Raw genomic sequence first — 19843 nt, forward strand, 5'->3', positions numbered from 1 at the left:
CAAACACACACACACACACACACACACCTCCTTATACCCCATATAAGGCTTAATAAAATTACTCCAATATACCACAAATAACTTCCAAGCTGTCCATGCAGTGCAAAGAAGGACTTTATTAAAACAATTTATGTAAAACAGCTCTTAAAAATTGTACTTAACCAAATTGCTTCATTTTTTTCCGTTACGGCAGCTTTTTTAATTACAACATATTAAAAACTCTTTCATAGAAAAAAAATATGTTTAACAATGTAATCTACAATTACATAGCAAAAACATCAGTAAAATGTTAAGGCACTTGATCACCAGAGAAGGCCACAAATAGGTGTGTTTCACTCATTTGGTTCTTCAGTTAGCAGGACATACCAGCACACTAAAAACTCTTTTTTCCTCTTTTTTCTCCCTTTTTTTTTTTTTGCGTTATGGCAGTAAAAAGGCTGAAGTTATTGAGGAAAAGCAGTCTTTTCTTTAACCTAGTACTATAAAGAACAGACAGACAAGTTAAATTTGGTCCCACAAATTTAAGAAGTGCTCCTTGAATTACACGTAAATTATCGGGGGCAGATATGAGATGTATAAATTATAGCAGGCAAAGCCGGAAACCAAGAACCAGAATTCTGGCAGCGCGCATAAAAGTCTAAAAATGCTGGTTAACCAGAAGATGGCAGTGTGGATCATTAAAGCGCCTGTTGCTTGAATGGATCCTCACATTGGGGAGGAAAAACAAAACAAAAAAAACCACCACCATACCGAAGAGCTTGTGTCCAGAAACTGAAACTTTAAACGGCTCCTTTCACAGCATTTCTTTGACTTTGGTTTGACACTTTTTAAACAGACTGAGAGGGGTGCGAGTTGTGGGCAGGAGGTGTCCCCATGGGTAATGACAGGGCAACTCGGGATAAATCTTCACTATTAAATAGGATAATATGCCTGTTTTTCTACACCGTCTATACAAGAATGAAAACAGGCAGTATATAAGCAAAACAGGATATGGATGAGAAACAACAGCCAAGAGGTTAACCTGAAATATGTTCGAATACTTTGTGTTACTGAGGCTCTGTGGTTTAAGATGAACTTCAGAAACTAACTTAAACTTAATGCCTACAGGGAAGCAAACAGATGAGGTTATTATATTAAAAAGATTTTTTTTTAATGATAGTCCTCCATAATTTCACTTTGCAACCAAAATAAATAAAGATAGCATTGGAGAGGTTTTGTTTTTTCTTTGTAAGCATGCTTACATGGTAAAAAACAGCATTTAGCTGGTAATAAACTGTTTTCACAGAACTTTATAAGACAGATAATTCCAACATTCAAATTTTCCTTCACCAGGATGGAAGAATTTGTTTGTCTACCTCCTTTTGACTGAGAGTGGAACAGTGTTGTTCCTCTGCCGGTGTATGACTGTCCATCTTTTGTGCATACCATAGCTTGTTTGAGAGGTTTTGTTTAATTTGCCCCACTCACTTTCCCCAAAAAGGCACAAAAGTGACAGCTTCTTGGCAAAAAAAAAAAAAAAAAAAAATTATATATCTCTCGTTAAGACTGACAGCAAGAGGTCATTTTTCCCCAGAAACATTAGTGAAAAATTAGTGACTTTGCTGCATCTCCCTTAAAAGCTTTTGGTCTCATCTGGAACCTGAATTTATTTCTACTTCAACGTGAATGTCTGGATGTCGGCCCTCCCCACCTGACACAGCTTCACTTCACATGATATAAACCAAGGTCCAGTGTTGCTGTGGTTAGCATGGGTGGAGAAGCATTGGCTGGGCTGGCAAAAAAGAAAAAGAAGTCTTCTCGTTTCTTAAACATCCACAACAAAACTCTAGGTCTCCTCGTCCCAGAGGCAGAGCTGTTTTTGGGGAACATAGTACGTGAAATGGTATCCTTTGCTGCAGCTCTTGATGCCACACTTGTAGGTGGAGCCCTTGCCTGTTGCGTCCCGGCTGCGGCAGTACTTCAGCAGACACGGGTACCACTCCAGCCGCAGGGTGTACGTGCAGAGACATGGCTGCCACAAGTCTTTAGTAGCATGACAGGCCTGAAAGCTGGGTAGCTCTGTTGCTTGGGGCAGAACCTCAAATATGGAGCCGTCCACTCCTGTAAAACAAACAGATATTGAAGCATGTGGCAGTTAAAAACAAAAAGCAAGCAGTCGCGCGTCTGCGCCGATCGCTCCCTTTTCTGATTCCGCTCAATTAAATGCGGCTGTGATCTAGAGAGCGCAAACAAAGTGGCATAAAACAGGCGAGATGCTGCAGTGAAAGGGCAGCTTTGTTATGCTAAGGAGACGCTACGATAGGTCCCTGTGCAGATAACGGCGCAGAGCGCTCGGTGAACCGTGACCATCAACATTGTTTTCTTAATAACAAAGCTGTCAGCTGACAATAGTGCTGTCGTATGAATTCTCCTCAGCTCGAATAATTTGGATTTCGCTGCTATAAAGAATCTGCATCTCGCTGCAAACTGCTTTTTTGAAAACAAATGGTTAAATAATGGGCTGAACCTCTCCGATAAACAAAATTAATCTGCATGCACACACATGCCGTTTCACCCTATTTCATAGTGTGCAAGAAGGCAGTTTGGAGAGCAAAGAGCGAAAGAGGAGAGGAACCTAGATAACATGCACAGTCACACAGTCTTATCATTGAAACCCCACAAGATAATACTTGAAGTCATATCACTAGAATTAAGTGGAAAGAGGTGTCTTGAAGAGAGAAACAGGGAAGATAGTGTTGAGGAGATTAGGAGAATCAGTTCAGAGACGTATGCAGAATTAGAGAGACAATCAGGAGAGGAGAAAGAAAAGGGGGGGGGGGGGGGGGGGTACAAAAACACCAGCAGAGTTTATGTGAGGTTCAATAATAAACAAAAATCAGATGGCCGCTGACCTTTTTCCAGCCAGTATTTCACATCTGCCTCACTGGTGTAGATGGCCTCGCGAGCCTCGCTACACATGTTGTGGATGTGGGCGCTGAGGTGCCAGGCCCGACTTAGATTGACCGCTGCGCTCATAGTCAGCTGCTCCAGGCCTCTCCGCTCCTCTGCCAAACGAATGGCCTGGGGATTTTTCTGGGAAAGACGTAATATCCTCAGATTCTCCACAGTATATAATCAGCTGAAAAATTTCCATAGCACAATCTCCACCGTGTCATACCTGCCTGAGACGGGCCATGGACTCGCTGGGGATGATCTCATTGCGGTTGAGGCGGGACACGAAGCACAGGGCTTGGTACTGGTTCTGCCCTCGTTCCAGCTCGCCCAGGATCAGCGCTCGGAATATTTTCACATCCTGAAAAAGCCAAAGGGATGAGAAATGAAAAAGCTGAACAGATGACTCCCGGAAAGTATCGGGAATAGTAGTCGAGGCAAGGTTATGATAAGTTGTTGTTTATATGAGGAGAATCATCCAAATTAGAACACATACTGTTTCCATTACGGTACTTAAAGCAGTTCAATGATGTCCAAACAGCTGTCTACTCAAAGAAACAAAGGGTTTATATTCACCTCACCCATAAAGGCTCACATGACAGCTTGTTGATACTTTTTGTCTGCAGACCTGTGCAATGAGGCTCCTATAATACTGTAGTATTCTGCTGTGTCAAATTAAACCTTTCCAGCCTGTTTCTTGTCAGACCTACTAGAATTTCTCACATGCCAGAAATGTCAGACTCAATTTAGCATGCTGTTTAAAGTAGAACTGTACTACTAGCAAAATGTCAATAGTGAGAATTTTCACTCACACACACACTCACACACACGTTGGCAAATGTGCGAGCGATCTGGCACCAAACCAAAAGGCCATAAAGAGTTTGGTGAGGGGCAAGGCAAAGCATGATGGGAAGCTTCGAGAGTTTGGAGAGCAGAGCAGTAGACCTGTCCTCCTATTCATTAGAACCCCACTCCAAACCCCCTCCTCCTTGGCTTCAGCTCCAACACAGACACACACAGTCCTAAATACCCCTCCTCCGCTTTTCACACACCCGTCTGAAGCAAACAGGCAGCTGAGGAGTAACAGTTTGAAGGCTTTCACTCCCTGAGCAGGAGGAACTCTGGAATAGATAAACAGCTCCGAGATAACCCCACTGAGTTCTTCCACTTCCTGTATGGAGAAGAGTACACCCTGGCAAGAAGGCAATGCATTCTGCCTCACAAGTGTTTACGCTCTGCAGTCCTTTACAGACTGCTTGGATCTTCACTCCAACAGCCACTTTTGTCTGTGAAAAGAGACACTGGCAAGGGTACAATAGCAGCACGGGTATTACACAAGGCAATCCTGTTTGACCCCTGGAAAGAAAATTACTAAGCAAATATTGATTATATAGCTTTATGAGCTGTTCACATGGTACTCAGAGGAACACAGAAATGAGCCAGTGGAAATTATATGCCTCAGCTTTTTCCTGCAGACACAAAACAATAAGATAATGTCAAAGAGCGGAGGAAGAGATATCACAGCGAAAAGAGTGAGTACAATGCCTACAGCGAGAAGGACAAGAGGGCCATTTGCCCCAGAGTGCAGGAGTAAGCAGAGGCCATGACTTCAAGACCTCCCATGCTGCAGACACATAGTGCTACGCTGGGACACCGGGTGGGGAGAAGAGAGGGAGGGAGGGACAGAAAGAAGAGGAAGGTATTCGTGTCAGCCACATGGATTTGCCCCAGGGCTCTCTGGGTAATTACAGAGCAGCATGGCAGTTCCACTAGCTCTGCTTCTCTGGAAGCGACTCAACAGCAAAGCGAAGACACTGATCCCCTCCTGTTGTGTCATTATGTCTCGTGATTAATGATTGTCTAATTTCTACTCTGCGTCTAGGCCAAAAGGGCAAAGGTAGTTTAACAGTGCTTACTGTGGCAACGATTTTTATTGATGCAATTTTGTATCAAAATGACATCATCTGCACACCATGGAAAGTCTTACGGGCACAGTTTGACAGTCATGGTGTTGAAAAATTGGGAGCACAGATTGGGAGCTGTGGCAAGTCGACAGGGTGAAATATTACAGGGGGTACTAAGGGTAACATCCATTCCCATTGTTATGTCTCATTATGGCAAAGTAAACAAACAATAATGATGAAATACCAAAAGGTATGTGTTTTACTGCCTAGTTTTATTGTTTTGGCTAAGTTTTTGGACTTACATTACCTAATTAGGAAGCAAACAGGCAGCGATCAGGTTCCAGAAAATAATTTCCCCAGAAGCAGCTTCTGGCTACACGTAGCTAGAATTAGCATCGGATCAGTTTTGACCTAAGACATGTCAAGCTGTGCAGAGCAAATGAGAAGGTCAGGATGGCAGGAAAATCCCCTTAATTATAGAAAAAAAACAAAAAAAACAAAACATACAAACCCCCCCCAAAAAACAACCCTCCTCCTGGAGATTAAATGCTTCACTTCTGAAGAGCTCCTGAAATGATTTGAAGCCATGCCAAGGACAGAGCAAAGCTGCACAACAAACATAAAGCACGCTCATGATGTATTACTGGGGTAGCGCAGACTATTCTAGGATGTGGCAGCATTATGCTTCAGGTAAACTCCAAAAAAAATGGCTGCACCAGATGTGAGAGCAGAGTTTGTGTGTACCACACCCACCATTCAAACTACAGAAAATTACTCTAGTTCTGGCATTTTGCCAGTAGACTACCTGGCTGGTGGTACTTAAGAGTTTACAGTAGTCTATAGATTTCCATTTATCCGTGTTACACAATTTGAGTTAAAATATAGAAATTAAAACCCTGAAGATCAGAAGTTGAATATAAAACCATACCTGCAAATATTAACCAAAGAGATACTTTCACCTGCATACCTGCTTTAGAACTTTTTCATTGCACAAAGAACCGCTCCAGCTGGTCTGTGGATTCAAACCGGACACTTTCTTGCTATGACCTGGACGATGCTAACCATTGCCCCTCATAAATATATATTTGTCTTAGCATTTTAGTGTTTAGAGGATATAACTTGTCCATAAGTGTATAACGGCTGGCCCTCCCTCAACCTAGTTCTACTGGAGGTTTCTTCCTGTTAGAAGAGTTTTTCCTCCCCACTGTCACCAAAGTGCTTGCTAATTGGGAGCCATCTGATTGTTGGGGTTTTCTGCTTTATTCTACATATTTGTAGCAACTTTACCTTACAATTTAAAGCGCCTCGAGGTGACTGTTGTTGTGATTTGCTGCTATATGAAAAACTGAACTGCACTGAATTGAACTTTTACAGTTTCTGGATGGTGATATTTCTTTTATCTTTATCTTCTGACAGGCCAAGATGTTTTGTAGTCTTCATATTCAGCTGGCAGCATTGGTATATTTTGTGCGCAGTCATGTAGTGAGAGTAGTTAAAATTTAATTACGACCTTTGAATGACAACACCAAACCAGTGCTGAGGACATGTCAGCTCAGGTCACGCTCGAGTAAAATTTCACTGACATTCTGACAGCAAACAGAGTAAAATAGTTATATCATCTTTGCTGCCCGCCAGAAAAAACCACCACCGTTTGGGATGTGTGCAGATGCACTCCAAAGCGTGATAAAGAAAACACAATAAAGGAGTGAAACATGAAGTGATTAAAGTAAGGTTTACACCTGTTGTTATGATGACAGGCAATATCACTAGGAGAGAGTGCGCACTCGTCTTACTGATCAAACAACAGCTATCTCTTTTTACAATCTCCCAAGCGGGAAGGTGTTTTTAAAGTCGCCGAATTATGCAAACAGAGGACTGACAGAAGATCAAACAAATATGAGACGGGGAGGAAAGGCGCTTCTGTGGTCACAGTATGGGGTAATCCCTTCCTGTTGTAACAAAACCTGCTTCATTCGTGTGATGGATTATAGAGAAAGATTTCGTCAGTTCCTGATAAAATACACCACACTGCCAAAAAGTAGACACAATAATTGCCTGGGATGCATATGGCAAGAAAAACAGTAATGCTGGAATCGAGTAGACTTGCTAGAGCTTGAAAGCACCCCTTAATTTCAAAATACTCCCTAAAGAGGAGGTGCCCACATTTGGAAAATGAGTCACCCCCCTTAAAGAGTGTTTACACCTAGAAAAAAAAAAATTAGAGTAATAACTTGCTGACCAACATTACAGAAAATAACCACCTTCGGACATTACGAATTAAAAAGGCAACCTTATTCCCATCTTTAAAAAGACTGGCGATACCATAATCAAAGGGCAGCGTATCCTTGAGTTTTTTTTACTCTAGCAGAGCAGCGTAAATGTCAGGGTGGCTATAAATAATCCACACAAGTGCAAATTCCTTAACATTGCTCGCTTACACATAGGACTTAGTCCATTTGCAGACAAACTACCACTGGCCAACAGCCAAACAAGTCTGTATTCATGCAACATGACTGGTGGGTCAAACGAAGACCTGTTAATCAGGAGAGAGGGTAGGGGCTCGTTTCATTGGTGGTTACCTTTGGTGGGTCAGATTATTTAAGAGGTGCACAAAAGCCCATTCAGACACTCAAAGGGTGCCATTTACAGTGAACATTCTCAGACACTGTAACCCAGCAAGACAAACTCCGTCTCCTTGCAGAGTATATACCTGGTTTACAGGCTGTTAAAATAGGAGCCCAGCAATGAAAAGCAGTCCAAACGCTCATGGGAACATTGCACCTGCACTTGCAAGAGATATATGTATCTCAGTTTGAGTGCCATTCTGGCTGAACCGATTCACACTCGATGCAAGGATGGATATTCACGCACAAGTGCACCCACACACACGCACACAAACAGTACAGCAGTATGTGTTCCCTGTGCAGGGGGTTCTTCCTGTTTTCAAATCCCCCCTAAGACCCTGTCTGTTGATAAGGCTGATGGCTGGCTGTGGAGGACTGCTGGTAAGCCACGCTATGATGAGTCATTTGGGATCAGTGTGGGTCTGTGTGGATATTTGCCTGACATAGGACCAAAAAGTTTATGTAATACTTTAAAAAAATGAACAAATAAGATTAAAGTCAAGCTTGTATACTATCAAAAGTAAAAAAAAAAAAAAAAGGGCAATGTAATCTTTACATAAAATTCAGCACCGTGCAGCCTTCCAGTTTATTCGCTTGTCTCGAGTGATGAAACCTTGTGTTTACTTTTAAAATCCCGAACCTACGTAAATGGCTCCGACTGCCTTTTGAAAACACGTATGGATTTTAAATGTTTGGTGACGGGACAGGGTATTTGCTTTAGTGTGTGAGGGAAGCCATTCAAAGCAGCAGCAAAAAAAAAAAAGCACAGGTTTTTGGCAGGGATTAAAGATCATTTTTGGGAGACAGAGGGAAAGACGCACACAGACAAAAGGAACGGGAGAAAAGCCACTGAGCTAAGACATGCTTTGAGCTGAAGTTAATTACAGACGCCCCAAAGGCAGGAATGTGGAGCCACATTTAGGTCTGGTCACACCTGGCTGTCCAAAGAGCTAACCAATTAGTAAACACTGGCAATGAATGGACAATCAAAACACTGGAAGCCATGAAAAGAAAGGTTTTCCTGTTGGCTATTCTCCTGACAAGAATGCAAAAGGAGCTTACCTTTCCCAGTGCATGAGGGGTTAATGTTTAGGTGTTACACATGAGCACAAAAATACAACCGAAATTCTTTTTAAAAAGACTAACTCTGCACAGCCCACAACATCATTTTATTCATTCATGCAGAATCTGGATACAATTAAGTAGACACACAAACAGTTTATGGGGGACTCTGCATCCAGGAAATGAGAAAGAGGCAAGCAGTGAGTGCTAACAGGGAAGGAAATGAGGCAGATAGATGAGGCATAAACAATAGAGATGGCCACAGTCCCATTCAGCCTCCAACTGTTGTTGCACATCTTTCATATCCGGTTTCAGGAACCACAAAAATAATGGTATTATTCAAACTATACATATTGATAATAGGTTTTATGTAACAACATATCCTTTATGAGCCTTTTTCTTAAAAAACAGAATCTGTTTTATGACAGGAAAGGTGACACGACAGATTGTTGACAAGGAAAAGGGTGTTGTAATGCCTTCCCAGGTGTGGACCCCTATGACTTAACTGCCTGAACTATCACTGACCTAAAAATAAAATAAATAAGTCCGAAGTTTGCGAAGTGGCGCTACCCAAACGGACACAGCCATGAATTTGACAAAAAGAATATTTCAGGAGACAGAAAGATCTGGCACGCTTCAATTCTTTGTCAGTGTCATTGCCAATCTTCTTCATCTTAAACCATCTGTAGTTAGACAAAAATTACAACTATGTACACTGCAAGCCACAACTGCCGTCTTCATGTCCGTCAAAGGCTGCTACCACAGCACCGTGCGGTCCCTGTCCTGATCAGTAAGAATTTTTTTTAAAAAGCTAGATGATAGTCATCTCTCTGCTCTGGTCTCTCCCTGGAAGCAGAGACTGTGAAAATGGGAAGCTCTTTATCAGCAGTATTAAATGTGAACATCTGGCCTTCTGGCGAGAGGAGGAGGGGAAAAGGATAAAGACACCAACAGGCGCAAAGGGGCCACCAGAGGCCAAAGGGGGATCATGAGGAGACCCGAATGGCAACAACAAGACCACAGAAGAAGCTTGTTTTGGTGTTTTGTTTTTGATTTTTAGGGGGGGGAAAAAAAGCAGGGAAAATTATGGCCATGGGTAAACAAACAAACAAAAAGTTCACTTTTAAATACTTCAAAGTTAGCTGAACTCTTCCTCCAGCACAGAGTAACCTTACAAGATCTTAATGTACTAAAACGAAAAGTAAGCGTTCAAGAATGCCACCTCAAAGATTTAAGACAAGAAAGCAGAACTAGGCAGTAACTTCTCTGAACAGAGTCATTTTCCCACGCAAAAAACATACAAAAGGAAAGCAGAGTAGGAGGCGAGGTCTTCAAAGTTCATCCCTTGAGTAAACAATTTGCCACATGGATTTCTGTGACTCACAGATTGCTCACAGTCACCGTTTGGAGTGTGAAAACCTGTGTGCCTTATAACGTACTGAACGTACCTGAAGCAACAACAACACTTCCTGGAACAGGTGACACTCACCCATAAAAAGGACTTTACAAGTTTGTACAAGTGACAAAGAGGGATGGTGTTTCAAGGTTGAGTAAGAGGCAAGGTGTGGCAGCCAAAAGTAAAGAAAAAAAAAAAGGTTGCTACGGTACTGTACTAATGTGAAGTACCTGTAACATGGGAAAAAAACACAACAGCCAGTTGTGACTCTTGGCAAACCTCTGCGTTTTACACTAACAAGAAAAAGAACAAAGTGGACTGTCATCAGCCTCCCACGCAGGAAAAAAAAGAAAAGAAAAAGAGTTTGTCTGACAGATAATGCAGTTAAACAATTCTAATGGCGCATACAGCATACGAAGGCTCGAAGAGAACTCTGAATGAGCACCTGCCTAACTGGGTCACACTCTGCAACCCAATGGGAGGGCACACAGAAAAGCTAACCAACCTAACTCCCCACCCTCAACTTTCCTTCTGTGTCTGACACAGCACATGAGGGTGTGTGGAAAAAAAAAAAACTCCAATCCATTCTTACGGCAAGCTTATTTCTGGGCGTGTGCATAAAGCCTCTGTGCTTTGAAGACCATCACAATGAGCTGAGCTGACGGTAACGCAGGCCTCCGCAGTGAAAGCCGATCCAGTTTGCAAGGTTCAGGGAGAAAAAAAAGAAAACGGACACCGACGTGCTCATCAGTGCCATCATTCACAAGATCCTGACCCAGTTAACGGGATGGTGTAAGTTGCAGATGATCATCCCCATCGAAAAACTCTGAACCTCAAATATAGTTGGTGATTTTTTTGGATCAGCAGTTTCTTTGTTCTCCCACACCCCTATTTTCAAAATTGTTCCAATAACTGAGGTTTTGGTAAGAACAGCAAACTCCTAAAGCTTTGTCACCCAAAGTAGTAAAAACGCTAGCGTGAGCGGAAGCCTTTCAAATTTCCTTCTAACTGATGGTATCAGCTGTTTATTCCTACTATCTCAAACTATGCAGTTCTAGTTTTAAAGTGCAGAAAGAAAAAAAAAGATCCTCTGAGCTTTAACGACCATATTAGGTGGCTAAAGGGGTGACAGGAGACTGTCTGCATTTTGTTTCAGATGCTTTTAAATCACTTTTGACTTTTCTTGCTGGTTAGGATTAGGCATTAAAAAAAACAAACCCATAGTTAAGAGAACAAGAGGGATTGCGGTTGGGTTTAAACATGCCACCTGACATTGCACTTAAAGGGCAAAGGAATCCTTTACAAGCATTCACATGCAGTCACTTAAGAGTGACAAACTTGCTACATTATTTAAAGCACACCTTAGATGTATCAAAGGACACCTAGTTATTTGACATCATGGAAATGACAGCAATGCACTTGCTACTGGCCGCCTAACATTAAATTGTAACTGCAGTGCGCCCCACGGTGTACTTCTAATAAGAGTCCCAAGCCCTGATAAGCGTGGAGGTTTGCGTCAAGAAGGAATCGAATCAAACATCTAGGAATAAAAGAAGACCTAAAAAGTCTATAAATCGAAATAGGCCCCGAAATTTAAAACCCTGAAATCGTATCCAGATAATAAAAAGGCTTTACAGTTGCAGGCCAAGGTGCCTGTAACTATAGATGTACGATGACGTGCACCACTGCATCCCAGATCCCCGTGAAGTCATTCACATTCCTGCATTGATGGACAGAAAAGACAAGACACACAAACACCAAATCTGGAAAGACCCAAAACAAGCCCTGAAAGATGAGGGTCATTTCCCTCGCATTGACCTTAAGACAACGGTTTATGTTAAGCTCAGGGTACTAGCCTGTGTTGAACCATAAATTGCAGAATTTAATGGGGTGGAAAGGGGGGGGATACCAAATTGGCAGCTACCTTCTCTATTCAGAGCGACATCTGTGCTGAGATTTGTCTCACAGTGGGGGAAAAAAAAAAAAAAAAAAATCTGCAGATCGACGTGAAACATTTCATCAGGATATTTCTGAGCTGCAGACAGATTGCTGCAATTTTACATAATTTAGAGTCGATTCAGCTGTAAATACTTCATGGAGACCCCAGACGGGAATGAAAAGCTCCTTTACTGCACGCTGAAAAAAGAAAAAAGAAAAGAAAAAAAAGAGTGTAACCTTCAAATGCAATTACAGAATAAGTGGCAGATAATCAACTCCATCCAACCCCATAACGCCTGTGCTTCATAAAAAAAGCAAACCGCACTATCATAAATCTGTTGCTTTGAAGTTAACAGACAGCGGTGTCCACATGTTGAGATTCAGTCAACATGACACAGAGGTGTCATGAGCAAGCTAAAACCACCTTTTCATCTTTTCCATATGCTTACAGACCATCAGAGAACCTTCCTGAAATCGCTGCACGGCTCATACACTGTGATTCATTGCTTGGATAAGGTTGACTAAACTTCCCTCTCACATTCAGCAGACCACTTCACCAGTGTCTAATGGCTATAACATCTACCATCACATTTTGCCACGTATTCACAAAGCAGCAAATAGTAATGAGGCTGCTGTCCCGTGACTACATTTCAGTTCTTTTTTTAAATCTCAGTGAACGAGACTTGCTCTTCAAAATGTGACATTATCTATCGAGCCATCCATATTTTTTGTGTCTCATCATTAGAACTCAGTGTTTAACATCCCTCTTAAAACACTCCGCTTCCCACAGGCGCTCGTCTGAACTATATATTCATGGCAGCTGGAAGTGACAGCTCATCCAACTTTCCATAAATCTTGGGAGATACTGCACAAGACTTGAATGAAAACCACATGCAGAAGAAACAAGGCGGGGGCAGGAGACAAGGGGGGGGGTGAGACAGAAAGAGGGGAGAGGTAGGGGGGAGCAGCAAGAGGCTGACCTACAACTGTACAGATAAACCAGGCAGCGGAAAAGTAAAGCGATCTAAGAGGTTCAAATAAACCAAACCATATGTGCAGATGTGATGTGCGCTGGAGTGTGTGCATGCGTAACGGGGTACAGCAACCCTGCACGGTCAGGAAAAGGGCTCCCTGCTCTCAGATCACTGTACGTCTCTTTCTGTGGGTGTCACCAGCGATTGAGGGGTGACAGCCTCTTCTCTTTCAACTCTAAATTAGCTGTTTTGGTTAGTGAACCAGACGTGCAGATCAAAAAGGTCAGACATGCCCACTTAATCCTGGTAAATCTCCCCCTTCACATCTCGCCAGCCTGTCAGCTTCTGTGTGACAGCAACCATCACAGACACATGCCTTTGCTCTGTGCACCCCCCCCACCACACACGCCCCTCTTATGCAAAGCAGTTGTTTTTTTATTTTGCAAGACTGACAATTTCACGAGTCTCCGGATAGCCATTGACAAAAGCAAAACAGTGTCATCTTTCCAAAATGTTACAACTGGTTGGCGTTGGACACTTGAGCTGTTTGTCTATATTTTAGAAGAATGCTAAATATGGCCACTTATGATCAGCTCTGAACGGGACCCTTGAGCTGCAGGGGTTTCGAAGGCCATTAGGGTCTTGGGGGCGTCACATCTAAGGAGCAGCAGCTGTCTTGACCTCGGTGAAACTCAGCTGTGATGGAAAGGGATGAATGAAACTTTATACTTCAGCTTAAATATGGGCTACAGTAACTGCTCAGATTTTTCCCCTTTATTTAAAAAAAAAAAAAGGCTTTAGGTGTGATTTTGTTTAAGATTCAGATCTGTGACCCTGAATTAAAATTTAACAAAGTAGCTTGAACCAAGAAGCCATTGTTGCGGATTTCAACACCTAAGGGATACACAGATTTGGGGAGAATTGGGGGTTCTGATTATGTGAACGGTGCAGATCCTTGATCAGATTTTTGGGGGGTTGTAGGGGTGGATGGGTGTATTATACCAAAGTAAGGGGGTGGAGGGGCACAGCAGTAGTGCCTTTTAGTTAGATTTGGACTGACTTTAAGGATTAGTGACAAGACACAATTTCTTATTTTTAAGTGGGGACTTCCTATAGTGACTTCCAGGACCACCGAGGGAGTGTTATGAGTCTGCAGGTATAAAATGGGAAGCATGAAATTAAGTTCTTTGTTAATTAGTTCTGATTCTGGAGGGGAAATTGCAGTTATTCAATAACCTAAAATTCAAATGAGCCAGGGGGAAGTATCCGCCTCATGTTCAGCGGTAAGCAGGACAACCTCTTACCCGTTTGAAGTCCACCACAAAAGTGATGAGCGTCCCATCTCCCTGCTTGAACTCGAGTGATATCGAGTCTTTCTCGCTGTCCGCCTCCAAAACCTCCTCGGTCACCAGTCCGTCAGAGAGCCGGACTCGGACCCGCAGCTCCGCAGCGAGTCCCACAGCCACGAGCAGCACAAGGGCGCAGAAACGAGTCAGTATCCGACCTGGAGCCGCGGAGATGCAACTCGCAAACATCCCCGAAGACGCAAAACCGTACCCGAGAGAGCAAAAAATCGAGGCGAAATCCAGAGGTCTCCGCTCATATCCCAGCTGTGTTCTTCTCTTGTGCCGTGTTGTCTCGTCAAGTCTTTTCCCTCATGATCAAAGTTTGGTGGGTCACTCTTTCATGCGGTCCCCCCGCCGTGCGTCAGTACTTTCCACAATTACGGGCACATTCATAGGAATCAGGCGACAAACACACGTCCTCACTGCAATCTCTCCCTTTCACTTCTGGGACCAGTTCCCTTCCATTGAAAGTGTGTCGCTCCGGTGTTGTTGATAAGATCATGCGCACTTCAGCTCCCTCCCGCACCACAGTCAAGAGTCCGATGACTGCACGCTGCTTCTCACTCTGCTTTGTGTTGATGTTCACGTCTTCTCTCTCTCTCTCTCTTTTCTTACCTCCTTCTGACTCTCACTCAGTCCCGTCACTTCCTATCCGTCGGTATCCCGCTGCTCGCCTGGCCTCCAAACTTTCTGCGGCGTGTGAGTGAAATAGCGCACTGATGGTAGTAAACTCTTAAAGCCATACCACCCTCAGAAAAGTCTGCCCATCCCCCTAAAGGCCTCATGTGATCCTCCTGCACTCCACAGCAAATACCCCCCTCCTCCACCCCAGCAATTAGAAAAAAAAAGGTGTTTGTAGGGGGATTTGTAAATCACAGCTCCGTGCGTGTTGCTCACGGCATGTAGGGATGATTAAAATGCATGAGCAAACTATACCGTGCAGCTGGCGGTGGTCGTAAAGCAAACAATAACCAAGCAGGTAAAAATGTTGGAAACATAGAAGATATTATCTTAAGTTTAAAAGCCCTGTGATGTGAGTTAATAGGATGCGCGCGGATGTGCTATCTTGTGGAGGTAATATTGGATTAAATGCGCCAAAACAGGGATGTCAAACATAAGGCCAGGGGGCCAAAATCGGTCAGCCAAAGATTTCAAACTGGTCCACTGAGCAGCTTTGGAGACTGTGAAGGAGCATGTAAATTTTTGGTTTTAAACTGTATTTTCACAAGTTTTTGCAGCCTCTCCTACTGATAAAGACTTCCCCTTAATGGCCTCTCCATGGCCATTCATACAGCACCAAAGTAAAAAAGCGGTAGTTTGTGTTTTTCCTTCACTACATTTTTTAAAATCTTCTATAGAAATTTGATTTTTTACAGTCGGTTCACGTAAAAGAAAAAAAAAATCAATCAATCAGTCAATAAAGGAAATAAAGGACACTGTGGAGGTAAACAGCAGAGGTGTGGACTCGAGTCACATGACTTGGACTCGAGTCAGACTCGAGTCATTAATTTTATGACTTTAGACTTGACTTGAAAAAATGTTCTAAGACTTGTGACTTGACTTGGACTTTTACACCAATGACTTGGGACTTGAATTGGACTTGAACCGGTTTACTTGAAAAGACTTGATATTTTACCCCAAATATAAAATTTAACATGCATATTATATAGAGATTGAAAATGTGACGTCATTCACGGGTAGAACCGCAAAGGATTCTGGGAACTCGTGGCAAGCGGTACTAGCGCACGCAGGCTTTCAATTAAAATCAGTTATACAGCGATAAAAAGAAACACAAAAATGTCAAGAAGCTGTTGTATTATTAACTGCAATAGCCGGTCGCATGACAGCCACGGGAAGCCGACGGGTAAAGAGATCGGTTGTTATCGGATTACGTCGTTGAAGAGAAATTGTTCGAGCCATGTTTCCGAAGTAACAAAGAGGCGACGGATGGCCTGGATTGCAGCCATTCAAAGATCAAATATAACGTCCCAGAACACTCCAGCTCACAGGTTAGTCTGCTCCAAGCATTTCCACAAAGGTCAGTCTGCTGTTGTAGTTAATACGTCATTTTTCTTAACATAATTGGTGATATAGGTTACAAGCAAGTCTGGCGCTGAACAGAAATTGTCGCGCTATGCTCCTTTGTTTATTGTGCATAAATAGTGAATTGTCCTGACACAATATTGCGTTTCGCTTCTGTTATTATGGTACATTGACAAAAACATATACTTTTATTCACAGGATAAAACAGTTGTTTTGTATCACTAATTGTCCAGTACGATTACAGCATACAATATTATTGTCACTGCTACATTTCTGTGATGCTACCAGAAATTATTTCCACTGCTAATTAATTACCATTGAGCTCAAAGGTCCTATTAATAAACGGTTAAGGAATGTGTATTTATGACGACAATTTGTGAGACTGGTAAACTTATGATACGTACGATGGTCTTTCGTTCTACACGGTGCATTTCAAGGTCCTGTACCCATCCGTCGGTAAACTGTACCTGGACTTGTTGCAGTGACCGGAAGTTACTAAACTTCATGAGTGTATGCACTCACTCCAAGAACCGTATGATTATAAATATGCATATAAATATGCTAGGATGAGATAGCTGACTTCATCTAACTAGCAAATGTTTTCCAGGCTACGTTGGTGATGCAGTTTTTTTTTTAAATTATATTTTAAAAAAAATATCATTTATTTATGTATGATATTTTTGTCATGCGATTTTAAAGCCGGTCCTACAACCGCATCCAAGAATAACATGCAGCTTATCTCAGAACTGTCGGTGAAAATTATTCTTGGAGCTAGGTTTAATTGAGCTGCATTTTAAAGAGGTGCAATTTCACAATTTGTGTATATTTTCTAAGTTCACTATTTTGTCATGTGTTGAGAAAAACACAGATTTTAAAATTACATGGTCTAATATTTACATTTAGCATAACTGCAACATGCTTTTTTTCGTTTTTTTTTTTTAAAGACTCGAAAGGACTTGAAATTCAAAATTTCAGACTTGTGACTTTACTTGGACTTTTACACCAGTGACCTGAGACTTGACTCTGACTTGCCTGACATTACTTGAGACTTGACTTGAGACTTGAGGATAAAGACTTGAGACTTACTTGAGACTTGCAAAACAATGACTTGGTCCCACCTCTGGTAAACAGACGACACAGAGCTATTAGTTCTCACTCCTGCTTTATTCTTCTTCTCACATCAACTGAACACATCGCGCCACAAAACACATCAACGCACTTCCTCAACACTGGGTGTGAGTGGAGCCCTAAAGGACATATTCTGTCAGCTGACAGAAATGTTTTCGTTTTACACTCACTGGACCTCGTGCACAATCAGAACTTTTTCTGTCATTTTACACATTTATTTCTTACAATTTATGGCCAAAGAGTCACTCTGACAGACTTCTTTCATTTACTACAGTGTTTCATTATGATGTAGAAAAACTGAGACACGCCATTGAAATTACACTTCTTTTTTTTTTTATTAAAGTATCCTGGGGAGTACATTTGTAGTTAAAGCTGTTTACAGCTAGCTCTGTGATCCACAGTGCAAAATGAGTTTGACATCCCTGCTCTAAAACATCTTTGAAAATTATCCCCAAGAATGAGGAAAACAGATATTTTGTTGTCAGTCTCCAATTTTTATGTAACTTCCGTAGAATATAAATTTTAGTTCTTGCATGAATCCATCGCAATACACAGGATAAGCACTATGGTTATAGTTTTTGCAGCTCACTTTCTTGTTTTTCAGGTGTTTATGCATCCGCCTAATCTCCCTGAGACGTTTGTATTTATGTATTTATGACTCCAGTGGCTCTAGCATCTAAAATAAATCTGGAGATAATCACTGCCTTTGATGACAACATATAGTTGAGTCACAGGTTTCAGTTGCAGGGAAAAAAGACAGTCACTCCTTTATTCTTATTATGTGTTTTTTCATTTTACGATGCCCTCGAGAGAAAGCTTGACAAACCCGAGGTGAGAGCTGACAAACAGATAAAAGTCGCCTATCTGAAGCAAGATCGCAGCTCCACATGAAATGGTAGATTAACACTATGTGTGTGTGTGTGTGTGTGTGTTGCAGATTTAAGTTTGACAGCCATGCAGTAATTTTCATATCTCCATTGGCTGCTGCACTGCATTCTGGGTGGGCTAGGCCCCGGTTTGGTGACCCCAAACGTGGCAGCACACTAAAGCTGCTGTGACCAAGAGATGGTCGCTCCAGTGAAGAGGAAAACAAACAGAGAAGCCATTAAGCAGAGCAAACATTGTTAGGTTTGCCTGGAGAGACCAAACTGGGCCCTGGGCCCTCACAGAGTCGAGGACGGGAGGTCAGGCAAACACCCCCCTTTGTGATGGAGGTTAGTTCTAGAGTATTCTCCTGCTACATCTTAGTTAGAGCGTCCAAACACATGCTAGCTTAAGCTAATGGAAAACAATGGGATGTAGGGATTGCCCGACTACACTGTCAGCAAACATGTAAAGCTTCCTCCACCCTTCTTACTTAATAATTAAGAGGAAAAGTAATTCTGGGGTTCTGTTTAAAAATCATGTGCTTGCACGTCATATTTGCACACACATACGCACACGCAGTTGTCCAAAGTACAATAAAGCTTTGAGGTTAAAGCTAGAGCAGAGGCAGATAAACACGACTGTGTACAGAGAGTGTTTATGATTAACCAGCAATTTCGTTGCCCCGTGATAATTCACTGTCACAACGAGCAGTTTACGGTTAATTACATGAGCACTGTTGCTGTCATGCAACGACTGAGAGGAGAGCTACTTTTGTTTGGTTAATTTACTGTAAAGGGAAGAGATAAACGAAAGTGAAAAGCACTTGAAAAAATGTGATTGGACTTGTATGTGTGCATTACACTTACACATCTTAAAACAATGTTTACCTCACATGTCTTGATGTTCGTTTGTGCAAGTCTACATGCACACCTCGTAACGTGCATGTAGGAAAAAGCATGTGCATGTAACGTGCATGTGTGTGCTTTTTTCTTTCCAGCAACAGAGCCGTGGAGTTTCACGCAATCTTGATATCTCGCCTCAATAAGTGAAAAACAGATCACAAATTAATCAAAATATGTGCAATAAGGAATAATAAGGAATAAGGAAACCTCTGATTTAGTAAGCTGCGCTGAGCCGTAAAATGTAGAATCATAAATAACCACCAACACTGGCTCTTCCGCCTTTCCACTCTTTGATGAGCTCCAGTTGTGCTTATTTGTAAGGTATTCAGCTTTGACCCAAGGTGCTAATACTGCACTCCAGTCGTGCGTGTGTGCATTTATGTGTTTGCACGTGCATGGACTTGCACAAAGTTGGTTTGAAATGGTGGCATTTGATGAGGGATTTGTGCCACCCAGACTGCACCTTTAACCAAAACAGCAATTTTTGCCACTGAACTGAGCATAACAAGAGGGCCGATCCTTCTGCAACTGATTAGATTTGTCATTTTAATAAATGTATTGGCTTAGAATAGAAGTTTATTACTCACAGTAAAGGTTAAAAACACTCCTGGTGGACACTTTTTTATAATTGTTGGTTGATTGCCATGCAGGTTTGCAGTTATGCTCCTAATAGCACAATATTTATGGCTTGCTCAACCAAAGGATTCAGAGGTAATCAGAAAGCCTCC

General features: G+C 42.2%; 1 protein-coding gene across 1 annotated transcript; it reads right to left on the reverse strand.

Moving 5' to 3' along the window:
• Nucleotides 1–96: 96 nt before the first annotated feature.
• oafa (OAF homolog a (Drosophila)) lies at nt 97–14889 on the reverse strand. The gene is made up of 4 exons (XM_085243382.1): nt 14134–14889; nt 3158–3292; nt 2892–3072; nt 97–2100 (listed from the first exon to the last, which is right to left on the reverse strand). The coding sequence occupies exons 1-4, from the start codon at nt 14362–14364 to the stop codon at nt 1826–1828; spliced, it is 822 nt and encodes a 273-aa protein (XP_085099508.1). The 5' UTR covers nt 14365–14889; the 3' UTR covers nt 97–1825.
• Nucleotides 14890–19843: the final 4954 nt, after the last annotated feature.

Source organism: Mchenga conophoros, linkage group LG14 (assembly GCF_057382185.1).
Source record: "Mchenga conophoros isolate Kocher_MC1m ecotype Shallow Benthic linkage group LG14, M_conophoros_male_GT1.1, whole genome shotgun sequence".
Lineage (NCBI taxonomy): Eukaryota > Metazoa > Chordata > Actinopteri > Cichliformes > Cichlidae > Mchenga > Mchenga conophoros.

Coding starts and splice junctions, on each gene's coding strand:
- oafa (XM_085243382.1), bottom strand. CDS start 14,364: ATGTTTGCGAGTTGCATCTCCGCGGCTCCAGGTCGGATACTGACTCGT. Junction 3,073..3,157: donor CCATGGCCCGTCTCAGGCAG/GTATGACACGGT, acceptor CGTCTTTCCCAG/AAAAATCCCCAGGCCATTCG. Junction 2,101..2,891: donor GAAATACTGGCTGGAAAAAG/GTCAGCGGCCAT, acceptor TTTGTTTTACAG/GAGTGGACGGCTCCATATTT.